The 22134-nt window shown below is 27.9% G+C and overlaps 4 protein-coding genes across 9 annotated transcripts; 1 reads left to right on the top strand and 3 right to left on the bottom strand.

Annotated features, from left to right (window-relative positions):
- The first annotated feature begins 177 nt into the window (after positions 1–177).
- On the top strand, positions 178–5077 carry LOC116424857 (uncharacterized protein C05D11.1). The gene is made up of 14 exons (XM_031971819.2): positions 178–975; positions 1093–1334; positions 1423–1591; positions 1681–1844; positions 1916–2434; positions 2517–2771; positions 2850–3023; positions 3101–3337; positions 3423–3603; positions 3675–3927; positions 4007–4193; positions 4266–4409; positions 4491–4801; positions 4928–5077. Exons 1-14 carry the CDS (start codon positions 825–827, stop codon positions 4986–4988), a joined length of 3048 nt encoding a protein of 1015 aa, XP_031827679.1. The 5' UTR covers positions 178–824; the 3' UTR covers positions 4989–5077.
- Positions 4320–6632, bottom strand: LOC116424918 (uncharacterized). Of its 2 annotated transcripts, XR_012998676.1 has the most exons (4): positions 6445–6632; positions 5806–6142; positions 5404–5673; positions 4320–5373 (listed from the first exon to the last, which is right to left on the bottom strand). XR_012998676.1 is itself a non-coding variant. In XM_076367903.1 (3 exons), exons 1-3 carry the CDS (start codon positions 6531–6533, stop codon positions 5464–5466), a joined length of 636 nt encoding a protein of 211 aa, XP_076224018.1. In that variant the 5' UTR covers positions 6534–6632; the 3' UTR covers positions 5356–5463. The 2 variants fall into 2 exon arrangements, 1 of the variants encoding a protein (XP_076224018.1); XM_076367903.1 differs by having other exon boundaries at positions 5356–5673.
- Positions 6633–9011: 2379 nt separating this feature from the next.
- On the bottom strand, positions 9012–12480 carry Rab14 (RAS oncogene family member Rab14). 5 transcript variants are annotated; one of them, XM_031970497.2, is made up of 8 exons: positions 12330–12480; positions 11580–11786; positions 10752–10864; positions 10150–10276; positions 9948–10065; positions 9674–9792; positions 9437–9505; positions 9012–9337 (listed from the first exon to the last, which is right to left on the bottom strand). In XM_031970497.2, the coding sequence occupies exons 3-8, from the start codon at positions 10855–10857 to the stop codon at positions 9220–9222; spliced, it is 657 nt and encodes a 218-aa protein (XP_031826357.1). In that variant the 5' UTR covers positions 10858–10864; positions 11580–11786; positions 12330–12480; the 3' UTR covers positions 9012–9219. The 5 variants fall into 5 exon arrangements, with proteins under 5 accessions (XP_031826357.1, XP_076224017.1, XP_031826338.1 ...); XM_076367902.1 differs by lacking the exon at positions 12330–12480 and adding an exon at positions 12198–12320; XM_031970478.2 differs by lacking the exon at positions 11580–11786 and having other exon boundaries at positions 12330–12451.
- Positions 12481–14444: 1964 nt separating this feature from the next.
- Positions 14445–22107, bottom strand: mew (multiple edematous wings). Its single transcript, XM_031969971.2, has 17 exons — positions 21935–22107; positions 21516–21643; positions 20321–20424; positions 20120–20247; positions 19797–20005; positions 19456–19660; positions 19192–19335; positions 18926–19067; positions 18505–18773; positions 18180–18405; positions 17839–18070; positions 17337–17736; positions 17018–17247; positions 16670–16899; positions 16506–16600; positions 16274–16403; positions 14445–16194 (listed from the first exon to the last, which is right to left on the bottom strand). Exons 1-17 carry the CDS (start codon positions 22105–22107, stop codon positions 15964–15966), a joined length of 3276 nt encoding a protein of 1091 aa, XP_031825831.1. The 3' UTR covers positions 14445–15963.
- Positions 22108–22134: the final 27 nt, after the last annotated feature.

The following is a 22134-nucleotide window of genomic DNA, read 5'->3' as shown; positions in this document are numbered from 1 at the left end:
AATGTTAATATAGTTGTTACATTTTTGCTTTCTTTTTTAATTGTCACAATTATAATTTTTCAAAAAAAAAACAAAAATATATAAATTAATTAATTAATTATCGGAATTACGATATAATATAATATAATTATATTCATAATTATTTACTATCAGATGATATGTATAATTTCTGTTACATGCAAGAAAAGTAATACTTCATTTTATCGTTTACGTGTATGTGAATACATTCGATGTGATGGCATTCAAACGTTTCAAGAGTTATTTTGCATGCTTGAACAGTACGATTTCTCATTTCTTCAAGTTCATCGGTGACTCGAAATATATTCGCTAAAAGCTTTCTCTATAGAAATAACACTCCTATTAAATCATGCTTATGTCTCTAAATTGAGTGACCTTCAATATAATTTAAAGCCGGTATTGTCACTTCTTTACAAGCAGTATCTCCATTATTTTATATGAATTAATTGGTAAAAAGGCTTCAGATGAAACCGTACGCAAAGAATTTACAATTTCCATCGGCGTGCATTCAATATTGGGGAATTTATATATACCTGTATTCATGGAACCTGTGTATTACGCATGTGCACTGGAAATTGATACTCGAAATACGTTGGAAGTTGTATGCCTCTATAAGAGTCTTCTGTGGTAGTGATAGGAAAATCTTGAACCTTCCTATTCGCCTGTATATGCTTCATCTGCCTAGGGAAGTTGCAGGATTAAATGAGTGATACGTATTCTAACCATTATTATACTGTAACGCCCTCTTAAAAATTTAAACAATTTGTTGTGATATTTGGAATAACTACAAGAAAATTTAATTTAACATGGCGCAATTAACATGGCAATTTCAACTTGAATGGTTTATAAAAGCTGAGGACATGGTACCGGTACATGTATATAAATCTGTAAATTCCGGAATTACGGTTGCTATAGCAGATGTTGATGGACCTGTCGTATCTGGCTATTTTGGGTTTGGTAATTTCTCTTGTCATTGTATCTACAATATTTTTTTCAAATATAAAAGTCATGTTAATATATTCTTAGTTGATATTTACATATTTATATTATAGTAATACTTTGTTTAAAATGCAGCTACCGAAGCACACAGTGATGATGGATTGCCTCATACCTTGGAACACCTTATTTTTTTGGGAAGCGAAGATTATCCATACAAAGGTGTTCTAGATTTATGGGCAAATAGATGTTTGGCATCTGGTACCAATGCATCAACACTCACTGATTTCACTTTTTATACTATGACAACGGCTGGCAGTGAAGGATTTTTATCCTTAATGCCTGTATATCTTGAACACATTCTTTATCCGACACTTACGGTATAACTAATTAATTATTGGTAGTGTACAATATAAGTACATATATTAATGTAACTCATATATTAATGTATTTTAAACATTTGAATAGGATTCAGCTTATGTTACAGAAGTACATCATATAAATGGTAAAGGTGATGATGCAGGTGTTGTATACTGTGAAATGCAGGGCAAAGAAAATATAGGTGAACATTTGGTATATATTGAAATGTCTCGAGCAATGTTTCCTGGTCATTGTGGTTATAAATCTAACTTTGGAGGTAAAGTCTATTATTTATTAACACTTTGGTTTGTATAATAGAAAATTATATAAATACTTATTTCATTTAAAAAAATTATATTTCTACAGGTGCATTAGAAAATCTCAGAGAAAGTACTAATAACGAGAAAGTAAAGCAATATCATAAAGACTTCTATAGACCTGAAAATTTGACTTTAGTAATAGTTGGCCAAATAAAACATGCTGATGTGTTCAAAGCTTTACAACCTTTAGAACAAAAAATTATATCAAAAGTATGTAAACAAAATTAATTATATCTTAATTTATTATTTTCGAAAAATTGCTGGAAATATGCATGTTTTAGGGAAATAGAGGCTTATTTGAGAAACCATGGCAGACTCCAGTACCGCCTCTTGTTGACAGCAAAGACATAGATGTACTTTATCCTTGCGATGATGAAGATAATGGGATAGTAACTGTTGCTTGGCGAGGACCATCTACCGTTTATGACATATATAATTTTATTGCATGCGATTTACTATTAAAATATCTTGCTGATACTCCAGTCAGTCTATTACAAAAAGAATTTCTTGAAATTGCTGATCCATATGCTAGTAATATTAACTACTTTTCTTATGAATATTCAGTATCTGTTCTGTGTCTTATATTTGAAAATGTACCAAAGTTAAAAATTTCACTCGTGAAAGATTTATTGCTAAAAACATTAAACGATGTGCATAAAAAAGGCATTGATATGAAACGAATGAAAACTGTCATTCATAGATGTATTCTTACAAGATTAAGTTGTTTGGAAACAGAACCTCACGATGCAATAGCATCTATGCTATTTAAGCATGTACTTTATGGAAGTACAAAAAAAGATGTAAGTATATTTTATGATATATTTTTCTTTCTTTGATAACATTTACATTGAAACAATATGTATTTTTTCTTTTTAATTTCAGTTAGATCAAAGATCAAATCAAATTAGAGATCTCAAGAAATTAGAAACAGAATCAGAGTCTTATTGGTTGAATCTTTTAAAAAAATATTTGCTTGACTCTCCACTAGTAATTGTTAAAGGAATTCCTAGCTTAGAGAAACAACACGAATTAACTGAGAAAGAAAAGGAACGTGTAATTAAACAAGTTAATGATTTAGGTGAGGAAGGTCTTCGTTTGAAAGAAAAAAAACTGGAAGAAGCTATTGCTGAAAATAATGTGTGTACCGTTTAAGAATCCGAACGTATAAATATTTACAACTCCTGTTTTTAACATTTCAATTCTATACATTTTAAGGTACCTATACCTAATGAAATGTTGAGTTCGGTGCCTATACCAAGTACTGATCTTATTAGTTACCATCATATCAAAAGTTATACAACAGGATCTACTGAACAAGATCCTAGATTTATTATAACAGAGCAACCATTTTATACGTATCTTGATCACGTTAATACAAATTTTGTGTATGTATGTGTCAATGTATTATACAATCATATTTAAAATTAATTATTCTGTAATGTAAATAATCATACAAAACTTTTCAGATGTATGTTATTATGAATACATGCTCTATCGAAAGGAAATATAGACCTTACATTCCATTATTACTCGAAGTTATTATGGAGAGTCCAATAAAAGAAAATGGACAACTCATTCCACACGAGGAAGTAGTGGCTGAATTAGAAGCAGATACTGTAGAAACTGCGACTGGACTTGGAGTTGATAGGTCTTCCAGATTTTCATGTGGATCATATGGCTATAGTGCCACTTTGATGTTGCATGTAATCAATACATTTTTATGTATAATTTTAATACTATCATTATTACAATTACTGATTACATCAAATGATTATTTTCATTGCCTAGCTGGAAATAGAAAAATACGAGAAAGGTGTGCAATGGATCAAAAGATTGTTATATGAAACCGAGCTGACAGTTAACAGATTAAAAATAATATCCACTAAAATGGTAAACGATGTAGCTCAACTCAAAAGAAAAGGACATAAAGTTGTAGGTGATTTGATGAAAGGATTATTATACAACAAGGGTAAGAAATTACTTTCTGTAAAATCATATACTTTTACTACAGCTATTATATTTATTTCTTTTAACTTTTAGACAGCAATCAATTTACGTCCAGTATGCTAAGACAACAGAAATTTCTTAATAATGTCTTGGATCGTTTGAATAATGAAAAAGAACAAAAGGAAGTTATATCAGAAATTGAAGTTGTCAGAAAAGCTTTAACAACGCCTAAAAATATGGTATTGTACATGGCAACTAATGTGGACAAGTTGACTCATCAAATTCCAGATGTGCACACTTCGTGGAAAACTCACTTTTCTGAATTAGATACATCAAATAAAACAAAGTAAATATAATTTCTGAAATTTTTACAGTTCTTAATTACGTTAATACACATATTCTAATTGTATAACTTAATCGCATAGGCTCGAAATTATATCAGATTCGACGTTCATAAATCCCCTACAAGAAATCCCAATTAAGGGATGTGTTACAGGATTAGGTTGTATAGAATCTTCATTTTTATCTCAAAGCTGTCAATGTATAAATAGTTACAAACATCCAGATTTAGCGCCATTAAATGTCTGTTTACAATACTTAACTCAGTTTGAGGTATGTAACACTATAGTTACAGTGTTATACAGGTTATATAATTATTTGAGAATAAAATCACATTTTCCATAGGGTCCCATGTGGAAACTTATAAGGGGTCAAGGACTTTCATATGGATACAATATCTATGCTAATGCAAATGAAGGTTTGTTGTATTTGTCATTTTATAGATCAACAAATATTGTGGCAGCTTATAAAGAAGCTAAATCGATTGTAGTAAGTATATATTTCTATACTTAAAGAATTGAACTTATAGCTTTTATTTAAATATTAACCCTTCGATCTTTTTTATTACAGAATATACATATTTCTGAAAATAAATGGGAAAAATTACTTTTTGAATCAGCAAAATCTTCTTTAATATTTGAAATTATTAAAAGAGTGCAGAGTGTAGGTGACCTGGTACAGCATTCGTTAGTGTCTTATTTTAAAAATGTTCCTCATAATTATACGCAACAAATGGTGCAACGCATATCTGCAGTAACAATTGAGGATATGGGTCGCATAGCATCTAAATATTTGACACCATTGTTTGATCCAAAAGAATGTAAAACAACAATTGTTTGCCATCCATCTAAAGCACAAGAAGTAGTTGATGCATTCAAGAGGTAAGTAAATAAACTGCATATTGGTATACCTTAATATGTATGTACTTACGAATATTTATATATTTTAAAACACATTTAGTTGAATTCCACAACGACATTTACATTTATAAATACATTTTTTTACAGTTTGAACCATGATCTTAAACTATATAACAGTCTTGAAGAAAACTACTTAAATGATTGGTAACTTGAACACATCAACTTGTTCACTATTTTCTACCACATAAATATTATACTGTTTCTAATCAAATCATTGTTATCACAAGCAACTACATACATTTTTACTCATTCAAGAATAGCTTGCTAATTCACTTTTGTAAGTTAAAATAAAAATTTAATATCTATTTCAATTTAACCATGTCTATTACTAACGTTTAATACATTAGATACTTTTGTAAAGTATAAAATATAAAATTTAAACTACAACAAAACTCGATGTTTCTATATATTTCTATAACCTTTTTCTAAAATTATAACATTAAGCATACTTAAAAGAATTAGTAATAGTAATACGAAGTAAGAATGTGTGTGAGAACATACAAATCAATAATGTGTGTGTGTGTGTGTGTGTGTGTGTGTGTGTGTGCGTGCGTGCGTGCGTGCGTGCGTGCGTGCACGCGCGCAGTTATTCTTAGCAATTTATATTTACAGTAATATGAATGTTATGATACAGAAATATTTTCTATTTCTAATGATGATACACCTTTTTGTTTAATTGGTGAATAAACTCCACCATAAATCTGTAAACCAAGCATTGTAATATTTCCAGTATCTAATGGTTCTGCATCAGATATTTCTCGTCCACGATAGTATGCTTTAAAATTTTCCAGAAGTAATGTTACAGTTGAAAATGTAGTATTTGACATTGGTGCCTATATTAATAAAATTTATATATTGATCCTAATTACAGTATGATTAAAATATTTTAAAAATAAAAATAGTAACATAACTAATTAGTGACAATTTTTCTATACATTATTTAAAGTAATGCAACCACAATTTACCATAAAAATTTGTTCATATGTTATATCTTTGTCTGTGTGAAGATTTTTATGTCGTAGAACAATTTTGTAATGGTCATTGCTACCTTGTCCTCTACATAATATTTCAATACCCTTAAAATTGGATAAGTTCAAATTTGTTCTTTTTCGTATTCCTGCAAAACCAGCTCCATTTGCTTGTGGATTTAAAAGTGTAAAAAAAATGGCTCGTTGAAAAACTTGAGTAGTTTGCAATACCAAAACAGCTTTTGACATTCCTACTGTTCTTACAGTGTCAGAAATTTCCAACCAATCATTTATATTGTTTATAGTTGTAAAATCAACAAGTATTTCTTGAGATCTAATAAAATATTTATAGAAAAATAGAAATTTTAAATATAAAATTTATATTTTGAAATTTACTGCATAAATATTATTTTTATACACATTTATGTATTTTTCAAACATTGTACATGGAAGACATTTTCATATTTTATTGTCACAATTCGAACGATTGTTTCAGCGTAAACAATGCTAGTTAAAATGTATATAAAATTGTATACATTGTTAAAAGATAAAACCATTGTACATAAGTAATTTAAAAGAAGCCAATAATGGGTGGTGTAGAATAAAATTTGTCATATATAAAAATAAATGACTCACCCTTTCATCATAGGAAGCACTATCAAAAATGAAAATAATTCAAAGATGAAATGAAAATTCATGTTATTATAAAAATTAAGAAATAACATGCGTCTTAGATTGCGTTACGTTTTATTTGCATCATTTGTTTCATGAGTTTCATTGAAGTCAAAAACATAGGTGCGGAACTCACGAATGATGATTACGTAATAAAATTGGCGCTAGAAGATTGAAATATGTATTGCATATCAGTATGAATTAAAAACAATGTTTATTTTTAAGTTTGGTTTATAAAATAATGTTATTTTATTAAGGCCGGGAAAGTAACAATTCTGTCTTTCGAAACATATTAAAACGTGCTAAAGCTCATATGAGATGAAAAAAATTTAATTTGCAAAAATGAAAGTTACATAAAACAATAAATATAAAACGAAATAATAGAGCACTAAGAACATGTAAAACGTTCTCAACTCAAGATCAAACTTTATTTATTCATTGTTTTAATATACCCATAAATATTATTAAAAATATATTATATAAAGAGAAAAGTAAAATGACTTTGTACATCATCCTTCACTACCATATTACAGTAAAATAAATCCATAATTACATGATATGATATATTTAAAAAATAACGAAGTAAAATGTGACTATTAGTAAATACTTACCTAATACTCTTATTCCATATAGATTATAGGGTTCTGCCGAAATTATTGATAACATATGAATCTTAAGACATTTGTTTTATTAGTAAACAAAAGAAGTTGGTATATTTGTTATATTTAGGATCAAAATGTGTACTTCTGTTCCAAATAATTTATATAAATGCACAAGGTGTGCAGAAGAAGATAGATTAAAAATTGTAAAACGTTTAAATATGGAGTTATAACATGCATTTAATAAAAAACAAACATTTGTTTTTATGTCACATACTGATTTGTAGAATATATATTGTATTACGTTTGTAATGATAAAAATTTGTTTAAAAGATAAATGCAATATAATTGTACAATACATTAAATGGAATGTACTTGTATTTATTATTTATTAATGTTTCGTTAACAATAATTAATTCCAGTTCTTTAATTAAAAATAATATAAATAATAGTAGATTACTTTACATAAAATCACTTATTATTTTATTTTGTTTGGAAGATTATAATGTAGAAAAAATTTACGTTTAAACTGTGTATCTTCATATATTTACAACTAGTGCTATTGAATAAAATTCAATGAAATCAAATTTTCAACAAAGCTGATCGCAAATGTAATATTTTGCTTTCCTTATTAAAACCATTTACTGAGATAGTAAGTTTTCATTTTTTTAATTCCTGTTTTCATTAATTAATCCTTAAAAATGTCAATTAGTTATAATAAATCTATCCGTTAATACTTCTCTTAATTAAGGAAAAATAATTAATAATAAATGAATTAAGTAGTTTTATAATATTGAACATAAACTTCAAATAATACACTACCATATTGAAACATGTCTCATTATCAGTATTAATAATTTCGATTTTGAAACAGTGGTAATAATAACATAAAATGTCCTTCCGATAGATGCTTGACTTCTATATCTAATAACAATCTACTACCATGTAGATTGTCTGTATATGTACTTATATATATGTATGTACATACATATATATACATACATATACTTAACATGCCTTGAGATGAACACCATGCCTGCTCAAACAATGGTTCCAAAAACGAAATTCGTGTATACACAGCATTTTTTAAACTACAGTGCATAGTTACTCATATAACACATAATGTCGTTCTTTTCTTTCTACACAAAATGATTTTCACTTTCCATTCCCACTTGTCCCAAACTGTTGTTCCCAAATTTACCTAAGAGTACTCACTTTAACTAGAATACGAATATAGCTATTGTATCGTTGAAAAAATGTCCATTTTACTTATTCTTAGTTTTAATAAAACAAAATACGAAAACAACTGTCGTGAAGAAATCGATCTAAGTTTTTTTCGCTAATTTTGAAATACAATACACTTAATTAATGAAATTAAAATTTTTTTTGAAAACAAAACATTTTTAAAGCTGAGAACAAAAACTGTAAGTTCTTTTTGAAAGGTTTACATGACATAAAAGCAGGACTGTAGTTATGAAATAATACAAATGACACTAAATTTGTTTCACTATGCCATTTTATGACAACTTTTTATGCTACTTAGAAGTGTAGATATGTTATCAACAATCTTTTGTATCTAAGCTTATAGTACAGCTTCCAAACTGTAAATTAGATAACAAACACGTTCAGATATACTCAATCTTGTTACATAAATGTACTTTACAATGGTAAATATTTATCTTATTCAAGTGTGTCACATTCATGTTTATCATATTTCCATATTTTCGTGATTAAGTAAATGTTTCGTACAATGCACCTTGTACACGTGTACCATAATGTCAGCAAGTGCAACATATTACCTAGCATTTAATTTCATTATGCAATAAATTATATGACCTATAGGAAATATATGCAAATCACAACAATCATATAAAAGCTGTAACATTGAAAAAGCAAAATCCAGAATCGGTTTTCAAATACAATTTACACGTATATGTTTATACTGAGCTTTATACTCATATTATATATTTTTGTAAATGAATTATAACTAGAAAAGATTTAATGTTCATTAAGTAGATTTGACTTATCAAAGGTTAAGGGGTAAAGGTCAGAGACTATTTGCTTGCTATACTTAGTATAAATCATATATGCATTAATAGTACCGATGATTTCAGATATCTATATACAAACAAATAAAGACCTAACAGGAGCAAGAATCTTTCCCACCCTGTTGTTCATTAGATACTCCTTGAAGATTGCTACGACCTGGTTGACTGGGATTGTGTTGAACTCCTGATTCTGCTGCATTCAAGTCCAAACTGTAAATAACAAATTGTTAAATTGAAATTTACATAAAATAGTGGACAACAGCACTAATATGTTATTACATAGAAAATATGATAAGAACATATACACACCGTCCATCTTGTATACTTTGGAATATTTTTTTTGCTGTTTCCAGAAAGGCTTCTTCAACATTATGTCCTCTAATAAAGAAAATAAATTATATTAATCAAAAAAATACCTATGCAGAACATCAGGTTGTATCAATTATTAATTATAATTAATATTTAATATTCTTCATCGATTTCACGTAATTCATGTTTTATTTAACTTATAATAAAAATTCAATATAAATTTAACCAATAACTTACGTTTTTGCACTGGCCTCAACAAACATGAGACCATTTTCATCTGCAAATTGCTTTGCTTCTTCATAAGTAACATCCCTCTGACCTTCCAAATCACTTTTGTTACCGATCAAAAATATAACCTGCAAGTATAGAATGTAAAATCCTCTATTACCTATATAATGAAAGTAAATTATTTAAAGAATATAAAGAATACATCATTCAATGTTTGTGCATCGATTATAGTTACACTTTACAGACATAAATACCATTATGTAAAATATCATATTTTGCATACAGTGCTTGGATTCGTTAAATTTCTTGTATCTGTAAGCCAGCTGCTAAGGTGATTGTAAGTTGAACGACGAGTAATATCATAGACCATTAATGCTCCAGCTGCACCCCGATAATAAGATCTACAAATTATACTCGTATATATTTTTATTTTATGATTAGTTTACTTATTATAGTATTTAGGTACTAAGAGTAAATACTCATACCTTGTAACTGCCCGAAAACGTTCTTGCCCAGCAGTGTCCCATATTTGTAATTTTATTTTCTGCCCTGCTACTTCAATGATTCTTGTTCCAAACTCAACACCAATAGTGTGTGGGCAATCTGCCATAACTAAAATGTAGTACGAGTGTTCATATTATTTAACAATGAATGCTTATACATAATAATGCAATAGTCATAACAGATAAATAAAACAATAAATTTTTAGATTAAATTAGATTAACTTTGGTCACACTATGCAAAGTGAATCAACATGTAGATAGATATAACTAAATAAAATGCAAAAGAATAATAATAAATTTGTTATTCAATCAACTGCTACAAATAATAATTTTAAGTTACTAAATGAGTTCTTAACAAGAATATTAAAGAATATTATTTTTTTCATATGAAAATAAAATGTGAAGTAAAATATATAACATATACATTTGATTCATTATTAAAATTATATTTAAACGGTTTAATATATATGTAATGTACATGTTATATTTTCTCTTCTGATTAACAAATTGAAATACAACTCAGAAATAAATGTTTATTTCTAAGGATGAACTCTGCATCTAATTCACTTAATATAACAACTTACATTTTTTTTCTGTAAACTGATGTAATAAACATGATTTCCCTACTCCCATATCTCCTATAATGATGTATTTAAAGATGTAAGAATAATTATAAGGACCAGTTGACATTTTGTGCCTGTAAAAAAATAATTCTTAATACTATTGTATTATTTTATACATAGATATCTTTAAATTTTTATCTAAAATTTACGACATGATATCTACTAGGTTATGTGAAGATATAGTTATCAATTTGACATTTATAATAATATTTGATCAATTTCTTAAAAACATTAGACAATAGCAATTTTACAGCATGATCCTATGAAATGAGAGTATAATTTCCAATGCTATAATATGTAATTAATTTTCATGCCTCATACAATATTACATAAAACAAAGTGGATATTTTGCAATAAAATTTTATCGAAATTTTATATCATTTATGAATTCTACGAACTTTTTGCAAACTCAGTAGGTGTACTTACTGTAAAACTGTCTACATAAAATTGCAATTGTAATCAATGTAATTACTTTTATAAATTATCCTGTTTTATAGAAGCATGTGCAGAACAGCAAAATAAAATGCAGAAAAACAATGCAGAAGAATGTATAGAATTAGACAAACTTTATATTTCTAAAGGGAACATTATTAACGAAGTAGCAAAAGTATACGAGGTTTTCATTTTACTGTCATGCATTTATATGACGGTAACGAGGAATTGTAACAGAAATTAATATGATAATATTAGACAAAAACACGTAAATATAATCGTTCACAACCTAATTTTCTAATGACAACTGTTCAATAAAAAAACGTTTCTGATGTCAACAATGCAGCTTCCACTCACCGTTTTACAGCTGGCTATGAAATATTATCTTGCAACTGAGTTGTGGGGTTTTTTTAAAACTATTGTTGCTACATAAACAATAGGCACTTATATCAAATGTACAACAAATAATCGTACTAAGTAAATGTATTACAGTTCTTTATATCACGCGCAATATGGCAGGTCACTGTCGTTAATAATGATGGCGGCGAATAAACGTCAAACCACCTGTCACAAATTTTATAGTTACTGTACCGTATTAACTCACATCCATACGTGATGTTTTAATCTTTAATAATGCGATAAAACGTCTATAACGATTGAAACAAAAAAATCAATCACAAATGCAACGTTGGACAACTTTGTTAGAGCATAGAAAGGTAGAGAAAGATAGACATTTGTTCGATCATGATGGCGGTATTTCTGTAGATACAACTGTACATCAATTATTAAGGTTTCCTTTAGTTAGTACTCATGTTTTTTTAACAATTACAATTTTTCAATGGAATATCAATTATGTTAATATGAGATCGAAATTATTTGAAATATTTATTTATACCACCGATCTGTGATTCTACACTATTATTATAAAGTACTACATAAGAAATGTTATTTTCGAAAAAATTATTAGGTAACTACCTCGATAGTATTATTGAAAAACATGACCTCCAAATAAATACAATTTGAATAAAAATTGAATTAATATAATTTGTTTATTCAATCATTTTCTGCTAAACCAATTTTCATAATTTGTTTAGACTGTATACTTACATAGTGATCTATGAGTCATAGCACAGATCTAAGTATCTATCTACAGACTGTGCATAAAATGTATTTTCCTCCCTATTGTTCTGAAATACCGACACCGTCAAAAATTCCCCCATACACTAGCGAACTCTATTTGAATCGAACAGTCAACTACTGAACTACATAAGACTGCAACTTGAGAAGTGTCTATTTGGGAGACTAATTTTTACAATGTTGCCAGCTCTAAAAATTACATTTTTATCATATTAACCTGAAGAGTTAGGTTTGTACAAAATTCATCGAAGCGGGTAATGAAATCGTTCAAACGATTCGCTTCCTCAATCGGCGGAATGCCTCTTAAGATTGTCAAAATTCAAATACTAAATACGAAGTGAAAATACGAGTCATTAATTATTCCATTAAATAATTACGTACACATATATTTGTTCAATCATTTATAAATAAACATTACTTGATTTTACATTAACGTAATGCATAGATATTCAGTGAAAAAAATAAGAATCGGTAAATATGAAGCAATTTTGTATTATTAGTACCGTAGTTTTAATTAGTATAGTACAGAAAAATACAATATTGAGACGAAAAATAAAAGAACACGTTTTTCATTTATTTATTAGTATTTATTTGCACACGCTTGAGCAAAATCATTATACCTAAGTTCAAAATAATGCCTAAAAGTGTGTTATACATTTTAATCCTGAGTGCTTAACAATTTTGTTAGAAATTTTATAGCTGTTATTTATATACTAATGTAGTCATAAAGATATTTATGTTTCTATTGAATAAATACTACTTCTATCGTTTAAATGTACACGCCCTATATATTTGTTGCCGCTAAATCATATGACTCGTAGCAAAAATGAAGTGTACAGACAATTCAATTCCTGCTAACAAGCCTAAAATTTTGTATTATCGGTAACATCGAATGCAACACTGAAATGGTACGAGGGTTTTAAGACCCCCGAAGCCCTAGACAAAAATTCCCATAAGTTGCAACTTCTGTACGTATCTTAAGTCTATGGCCATACTTTATATAGTTTCAAAATTTACCGCTCGTTTTTGATGATCTTATTTATATTCGTCTGAGAAAAAAGTTCATTAAAAGGATTTGGATTCAAAATAGAAGATTATGCAAATATTCGCTTATCCTGAAAAATAATATATATGAAAATGAAAAAAATTTGATAAAAAATGTATTATCTACGGTTGATCTATGATCAAAATTTAGTAATGAGAACATTTTTATTCATAATTGTAAGGATTTTTTTTAATTTCAAATGGACGCGGTTACCTCGGCATTCGGCATTTTATAATTGACTGATACCATGGACGTGTCGCTCGTTCTTTTATCACTTCCGAACCGGAAGCTGATCTCAACCGAACGTTCCTGAACATTCTCCTATCGAATTCTCGTCCTGAATATTATTTCCATTCCCCTTTCTAATCACGAAAACCTCGAGAGACCAATATTAGGCGATAAAATTTAATCTTTTATATTGTTCAGTATAGTGTGATAAAATTGTCATCACTGTTGTACAAATTCAAATATTTTCGTTCGTTCAACGAACCGAATTAAAAGGCATTAATAAATTCATATTTTTTAGATAGTTACAAAAAGAAGCATATTTGTCCACTTGCACTAAAACCTTGTTCAATGAACTGCAGAAAAAGATAACACTGTATTTACAATTTAATATTTGCTTTATTCTTATTATTTTGAACACCTGCTCTTGGTTAACGGCAATGAACATTTTAGCCCTTCAAGAGTTTGGAGGCATTGAATTGCAGCATATTTTTGAATACTCATTGTTTAATTATACACGTTTCTTTAACATTAATAAGCATTATGTCTACTCATGTAGGTATAAAGAGTTACAGTGTTCGTGGTAGTAAACCTACTATATTGATGGGACATACTGTTGCCAGGGAATATACAATAATAGGTATCACTAGCTGAGAATTTATGGATAGGCATACAGGTATGGATTTCAATTTAACAGAATTAAGAAAGATTTTTAAAAATTCATTGTGAGAATTACAGAAACTTTTTTTATCTCTGCTGCTCAATACATTAAAATAATATAAATACTTTGAGGAATGTATTTTATTGTAAAAAAATATTACATAATGTTTCCTTCATCATACTTAAATCAATAAACAAATGATGGACAAAACAATTTTAAGTACCTGTTTGTATATTCAAATTACCTTTACGATTTAATGCAATATTTATTTATTTACATTATGATAATTCAAAGGCACGATTTTTAAACAGAATTATATTCTTTAATACCGCTAGCATATGAATGAAATTAAAATTCACTAATGATGGAATAATAAGTATGAAAATTGCATGAATTGTTTTTCAAATATTTTATCATTTCTAATCTAAGTAAAAAACAATTTATTATCACTTTTAAATAGAACACAAAACATGAAGAAGATTCATTAATAATACATTAAGAAACATAAATGAATATAATTAATGTTCCAGTATTTAATCTTTAAAGTACTCATTATGAAGTTAAATATTTAAGTGATTGTTTTATCTTTTTGCAAGTCAGATCTTTATTCATTAAAAATTTTAAACTTTTTTATGAACAATTATTAAATTGTGAACACAACAAATACTTTTTTTCTTGTAAATTATGAATACATTGCTTAGAATGTACTAATAAAAAAAAACAATAAAAAGAACTGTGGTCTATGGCATCAGTCTTATGCTGATTATATCGAAATTGATAGAACATTACTAATCATACTTTAATAAAGTTACCATACTATATTTCATCATTAAATGCATAATGTATTTTTTACATCTAACGTGAAATATGCACAGATAAGCTCTAACTTGTTTTAATTTATGGTGATATTAAATACATTCATTTTAAATCTATATTTTGTTTAATATATTTATGCATTTATAAGAATATATAAATTAAGCAGTATTATTATCAAGAAGTATTCCTTTACTATTTTCTATTTTTTCATAAATGCAAAAATAAAAGCATATAAAGCTGTACCGGCAACAGTCTTTAACAAAAGGTATTTATAATGATAATATATTTGAACCTTTGTCAACGTATGCAAAAATATTGTATGATAATCAATAATGGCAGTTCATTTAAAAAGTAACCTGTTAACCATTAAAATTTGTTATCTGAATTCCATTACATTCTCTAACACTTGTAAAGCATGTAATTATATTACAATACCTATATTAATATAAGTTACATACTAAATTATCTTTGTTTTAAGATAAGCTGCATTATTCTTCCGTTGTACCGACAATAAAAATTGATGACTAAAATATTAACTGGTTAACAGATTGATTATAAATATTGAATTCTAAAATAATGAACATGTGTTCGATATCAAAAAGTTATGCAATTAAGAGATTTCATATGATTTTAAAAATATATATGTATAAATGTATGTATATATTTATAAATATATCAATATATCACAATCTTGATTTTAAACTTCTTGTGTGCACTTGCTTAAATGCGTACTTCTGTATTTCTTAGTTTTAACAGTTTGTTATTTTTCATTGTAAGTACTGTAACTTAAGTAAAAATGAAAATTGATGAAAAAATGTTTTTAAGTATATAATCGTAATAAACATTTGTTTCAACCTTCAGCGTTTAAATAACGCTTCACTTTCTGGATTATCTTCCCTATGTTTCTCGAGGTTTCCAGATAATGTGGGGTCCGGCCGTCGTCTTTTAAAGAATCCAAGTTTTCTCAGAATTAATGTAAGTATGACAAACAAGATCAAACCTGCTACTACGGCTCCTATGATTATCCCAATGGGCACAGGTTCAACATCTTGTTGACCAAGAATATCTGGATATGCAATCGTTTCAGCCTACATATCAAAACATGTTTACATACATTTCCAAAGAGAAATGAGATAAATATTTTAAGTGAATATTTGTAATACTTACAATCGCAACATCATCTTTCAAATTTTCTTGTTGGATCTCAACATTTAATGGAATAACTATTTTTGCATTAGAACCTATTTTCACTTGATCCACTTTAGGATAATCTTCTGCGAGGGTAGAATTCCATAACCTGGAAGGTGTGAGAGAATATTCAATGCAAAGATAAAATATTTATAACAAGAAATGTTTTCGTTTAAACATTAAATAATTCTTATATCATATAAAATGTTACCTTGCTTTAACAGTTATGATCGCTTCTTGTTTCCTTTGCAAATTATATATAAAGCATGTAATATCAAAGCATTTTGCAGTTCCTGCTTTGCAATTCTACAATAAAATAAAATAATTTTATTCGCTAAAAAATACGTGTTTCTTCATATATATTTGATTACATACCATTGAAACTACTTGACGTCGATGGCCATCCTTATCAATAATTGTGCGCGTATTAACGACTTTTTCTGTATCTCTTTTCATTCTTACATAGTTCGAGTGATTATGTAGCGTGGAAGGAGTAGTTAATACAGATTGGAAGACATCACTATCATCGTAACTAGTACTATCCAGTAATTTTAAAGGATTAGCAATGTGTTCTGGTGGTAATATACATACGCCATCACCTAACGCTATAAACAAAATTATAATAAACATAATCAATATGTTTACATAAATCATACATTGTTTTCAATATTAAATAATTGAAGGAATTAAAGGAACTAAAAATATTATGAATTTAAACCTCACCTTGTACAGTTGGCAATTCTTCTAAATACAAAAGCCATTTCCCATGTGCTTTGTCGTTTGCAACTTCATAAGGCCACGAAATTCGAACTTCTAAACTGCTTACTCTCCATGGACCTTCATTAAATACTTCGTAAATATGTGAAACTTTTGGTCCGACTTCATTTAAATGTTTTATAGCTGATTCGCCTACAATTGGTCCGCCATAAAAAGCCCATTCAAGTTTTGTACTCCTACAATTGTATGTTGTATACATTATGTACTTCGTAAATATTTTATTTTTATTATCTCACAGATTTGTTGATACAAATTGCAATGTTACCCTTTAATCGACAATTCCGCCCGCTTCACTACTGTTGCTTGCAATCTAGTATGTTCCTTTTCTTTTATTTCTTTTGAAGTAGAATTTGCAAATATCACAAATTCCAATTTCGATTCGTTATCCTCTAATTCTTTCGGATCGAATCTTACTTGTATATTTACCATTTTATCTTTCTTAAACGGATTTCCAATGGAACAAGCCACTAGTGTGGTATTATATAAATTGCAAATTACAGAATCATTGTTTTTATTACTGGCAATGTAATTCAAACTGTGCGAATGAACAATAAATAACTGAGCTTCATACGCTGATTCTCCAACATTAGATACGTTTACGTCTACTATAACTTCTTCCCTTTCACCCAAAAGGAGTTCGTAGAAGTTAGGTTTCACGGACGAAGCTAAAAATTAAATATCTTTTTCTAGCACCTATTTAGCTTGCATTTTTAAATAAATCTAACTATCAAATTATAATATTATTCTTATCTAATTAAAAATTGTACCTGATAAATTTAATCGAGCCGTTAGTTGTAAATCACTTTCACATATGTCGTTATTGCCACAATCTTTCTGGAAGGTTGCTTCAAATACCCGCGCAGCTTCTTGTTGGTTTAATATAGGATAATTTTTTATATCAGGTAGGGGTTGTCCTTCAGCTGGCATAATTGGTTCTTCTTGTATCAAAGAATAATTCAAACGGAATTTAATAGGTGATTGAATGTCACGTGTATTTTCCTGAAGAAAATTTAGAACGTATATAAATTAACATATGTATGGCCATTATCCTGTAGTAAAAGATAGTGTTAAATCTTTGTGAGGTATTACTTTTAGTAAATGTAATTACCTTTAAATAAATTATTTCTTTCTGGCAATGTTCAAATTTTGCTGTATCCAAAGTGACAGTACGATTTATATAATGTGGACGAGAATTACCAGTGCCAAACCAAACTCTTGAGAATTTTTTGACTCCTGTATAGGTCTCAGCTTCAATATAATAATTTAATTTTAAATTTTGCATGTCCTCTTCCTTTACTAGAGATTCTGTTTTGCAACAGGCTTCAAATGACAAACTGCAACGAATTAACTTCATTTACACGCGTTTGTGTGCATACGTACGCATACAAAATTATTACAAACAAAATCTCTTAATTTTTATGAATTATACTGACCATGTGTGATTTGAATCAGGGTCCTCCGGACAGCCAAATTTATTAGGATCAATGGGTTCTATTTTCTCTTGATATGTACCATCCTTTTTTAGATAACGGATGTACGTAGTAATATCAATAATCTTTTTTGAACGCAGAAGTGCTACAGCATCATTTTCATAAGCTCCAACTAATAAATCAGAATATCCATTTTGATCCATGTCAATGCCACCACTCAATGAATAACCAAATGTTTGTAAGGGTTCTGGCATGTCATCTGCATGTATTACCTGACAATTAATAGATTTCAGTAATATTTCAGTAATATTTATAGATGTCACTAAAATCTGATATTTGTTAAATTTTATTATAGCCACAAAAAACAATTTGGGCTATAAAAGGTTAAAACAAAGTTATATATTTTTATATCATTAAGTAATACCTGTGATGGCACTGTAATTATTCCATTTTTGGCACCCAGATATATGTATACTGTTCCCTTCTTTTCATAAGGAGCTCCAACAGCAATGTCTTCATATCCATCTTTATTTAGGTCTCCTAGATTTGTCAATGCAAATCCAAACCTACAATTCAATTTGACATTTACTATTAAATATATAAATAAAAAAGATGTGGAATAAATGTTTATAACGACACAAGAATTTGTACAAAAAACATTCTGTACCAAAAAATGTTTAGAGATTATACCTTGATTCTTCACGACCAACAAGTTTAACAGGTTTGCTTTTTTCATTTTCTTTATAACTTTTTTGTAATGATGTATATACATATACAGCACCACCTTCTGCTTTATTGAAATAAAATGGTGCTGCGACTATAAGATCAGTAATTCTACGAAAATAGACGATGAAAATATATTAGGAGTAGTATGTAATAATTGTAATATATAAAAACATATATAAAATAATTTTATGTATTTTGAAAATACATTAAAAAGAAAAAGATTTGTACTTGTCTCCATTAACATCTGCAGAGGTAATTTCGTATCCAAAACTTGAAGCAAATTGTTCACCATTCAAAATAAGAGCAACATCCATGTCTGGTTTAAAATCTCGTCGTGTAAGTAAAATAACTTGACCAGTACCATTCGAGCGAGGCGCTCCAGCAGCATATGCTAATCCATTACCAAAAAAGTTCCCCACAGTAACTGACATTCCTATAAATATAATTTGTATTTTTATTGTTATCAAAACGACCTATTTTAAATTAATAGGTCTCGGAAATAATAAAATAATAATGTAATATAATAGATTTTTACTTATCGTATTAATAGAAGATATAATAACATATACCTAGATAACTGTACTTGCTAACAGGAGAAGAATCTTGCATTGGTGCATTGTAAACAGTATTATCTCTAGTTAAAAATTCATCTGAAATCGTAAAAAGATATAAAGTTCCCCTCCATGTATGTGGCCCTGGTGTACCAATAACAACACGATCTTCTGCAGTAAGTACACCGCTAGTTCCAGCTTGACAATACCCAAATTGTTCATGAGCTCTAAAATATAACAAAGTGTTTTTACTTTGATATAAAACAGAAATAAATTAAGAAACATATAATAAAGTACTGTTTAGTTTTTAGTTTATCTAGATATTAAGATATTTGTATTACTTATTTGTTGGTTTTCCAGAGCAAGGTTTCTTTAGATCTTGATATTTTAAATCTTGCGTTAATATGTAACATTGCCCTTGACCCCATTGAGAGTCTGCAGTTTTTACTATGTGTCTGTGCGCACAAACCTATAGACATATTAAAGTTAATGAATTAAGTGTTTTGTAACAGAAGTAAGTATTATGTAATAAAAGTACATACCATTACTTTACCTCCAGAACCCTGACTACGAACTGTTACTCCTAACCATTGGTTATTCTTTATTTCATCATTACCTGGTGGCACTAAATTGTCAGATTCAAAACCTGGAATATTAAAAACAGTTTGTTAATTGAATGATAATATTGCTTCTGAATTTTTTTTAATTAATTCTCAAGGTCATTTATATATAAATACAAAATCTAAATAAATTAAATCTTATCTAAGTATTGCATTTAATGGTAGTTTTATTGAGTAATAATAAACTCCATTATAGTGAAAATATAGAAAATATAATTCCATAACATGTGTTGACATGATAGGGTATTTTATTCTTAACTTCTCTGAAATAGGAAATAAAACGTAAATAAAGTTATATTAAATTATTACAATATGTTTTGAACATTATCAAAAAATCATTCCATATAAATCATCATGCTGAGAAACATAATACATATAAATCATAATATAAATGATAATAGAATATATATGAAAAATAATGACACATAGAATACCAAACACAGAGATGTATAAATTGTTAATTGTAAAGAACAGTATTTAAGGTTTTATTTTACACGTAAATACAAACAAAAGCATTCCATGATTAGTAAAAACAAGTTGAAATTGTAAAGAACTTTTATTAGTAATGTTGTTGTTGAAACAATACCCTCTTAATTAATTTCATATAAATAAATAATTTTCACATCACGAAATGCCATGCTAAAATATGAATTTCAATAAGAATTGAATGAAAATATATGTGCAATCAATATAATTTTTTATAAAAATTGCAAAATTGTTCATTCTAATAACACCATTCATCGACTTACTTGAATCATACAGAACTCCCTCTGCTGCTCGTTAACCAACACATAATTTAACAAAAAAATAATCTTATTACATGTACAACGTAAAATAAAGCTCAATAACTTAACAACTCCATAGAACAGTAATATTGAAAATAACATGCAAGTCGAATTAACGTTCATAAAGATATAAACAAATTTTCACAACGATGTGTTCCTTGTATTATTGATTAAGTTTGACTTTATTTGTTTCTCCAAAACTTATGCACACAGTATAATAAATATCGACATATTCAATATCATAATTCATAAACATTAACATACTCATGAAAATAAAATTTTAAATGATAAAGTATCCTAAAATGGAAAACACATTTAAATTTTGTACATACTTAATCGTCCATCCGTGATCACTTGAGTACAATCTCTTTTAAATGTTGTTAAAGGACATTGCCATAATGCACCCGATCTATTAGTTTTTGGTTGTCTATTTTGATCTAATGGAGCGCCAATTAACATCCTATAAAATAAGTAAATAAATGTTATATGGAAGTTAGATTATAATTAAATCATTAAGAATTTCACATCAAAAAAGCAGTTTATATAACAAAACAGTTCATTGCATATAAGCAAATAATAATAATTTCCAATTACTACCATGAGAATGTCATAGATAAATTTTATTAGAATGAAATAAATAATAGTAATATTTTATATACAATATAAGCGATTTAAATTATTGACATGTAAGAACATTAATATTGTCATATTATTTTCATTGTAATAAAAAGAAATAGTAAATAACACTTACCAACTTTTTGGTTTCTCTGTACCATCGTCTGAAATTTCCTGATGTTCGGCTACGGAATAACCGAAATAAGAGCCATTTAATCCTCTTTTAATAACAGGTATTCTTGGCTCTAAGTTGAAAGTATATACTAAGCATACGTTCAAAACAAGCCATGCTAATTGAAAATGTTTCATTTTTGGTTAACTTCAATTGGTCGCATA

The sequence above is a fragment of the Nomia melanderi genome, chromosome 5 (assembly GCF_051020985.1).
Source record: "Nomia melanderi isolate GNS246 chromosome 5, iyNomMela1, whole genome shotgun sequence".
In the NCBI taxonomy this organism is placed as follows: Eukaryota; Metazoa; Arthropoda; class Insecta; order Hymenoptera; family Halictidae; genus Nomia; species Nomia melanderi.
This window is presented reverse-complemented; position numbering and strand designations above follow the sequence as displayed.

What these genes read in the sequence shown, in the direction of transcription:
- mew (XM_031969971.2), bottom strand. Translation starts at nt 22,107, where the DNA reads ATGAAACATTTTCAATTAGCATGGCTTGTTTTGAACGTATGCTTAGTA. An exon ending in GTTCTGGAGGTAAAGTAATG is followed by an intron (nt 20,248 to 20,320) that starts GTATGTACTTTT and finishes ATATGTCTATAG; the next exon opens with GTTTGTGCGCACAGACACAT. An exon ending in ATCATAACTGTTAAAGCAAG is followed by an intron (nt 16,404 to 16,505) that starts GTAACATTTTAT and finishes CACACCTTCCAG; the next exon opens with GTTATGGAATTCTACCCTCG.
- LOC116424857 (XM_031971819.2), top strand. Translation starts at nt 825, where the DNA reads ATGGCGCAATTAACATGGCAATTTCAACTTGAATGGTTTATAAAAGCT. An exon ending in TTAATACAAATTTTGTGTAT is followed by an intron (nt 3,024 to 3,100) that starts GTATGTGTCAAT and finishes AAAACTTTTCAG; the next exon opens with ATGTATGTTATTATGAATAC. An exon ending in GTAGTTGATGCATTCAAGAG is followed by an intron (nt 4,802 to 4,927) that starts GTAAGTAAATAA and finishes ATTTTTTTACAG; the next exon opens with TTTGAACCATGATCTTAAAC.
- LOC116424918 (XM_076367903.1), bottom strand. Translation starts at nt 6,533, where the DNA reads ATGTTATTTCTTAATTTTTATAATAACATGAATTTTCATTTCATCTTT. An exon ending in GTGCTTCCTATGATGAAAGG is followed by an intron (nt 6,143 to 6,444) that starts GTGAGTCATTTA and finishes ATATTTTATTAG; the next exon opens with ATCTCAAGAAATACTTGTTG. An exon ending in CATATGAACAAATTTTTATG is followed by an intron (nt 5,674 to 5,805) that starts GTAAATTGTGGT and finishes TTATTAATATAG; the next exon opens with GCACCAATGTCAAATACTAC.
- Rab14 (XM_031970478.2), bottom strand. An exon ending in TCAGTTTACAGAAAAAAAAT is followed by an intron (nt 10,277 to 10,751) that starts GTAAGTTGTTAT and finishes ACTACATTTTAG; the next exon opens with TTATGGCAGATTGCCCACAC. An exon ending in ATTTAACGAATCCAAGCACT is followed by an intron (nt 9,793 to 9,947) that starts GTATGCAAAATA and finishes CTATACTTGCAG; the next exon opens with GTTATATTTTTGATCGGTAA.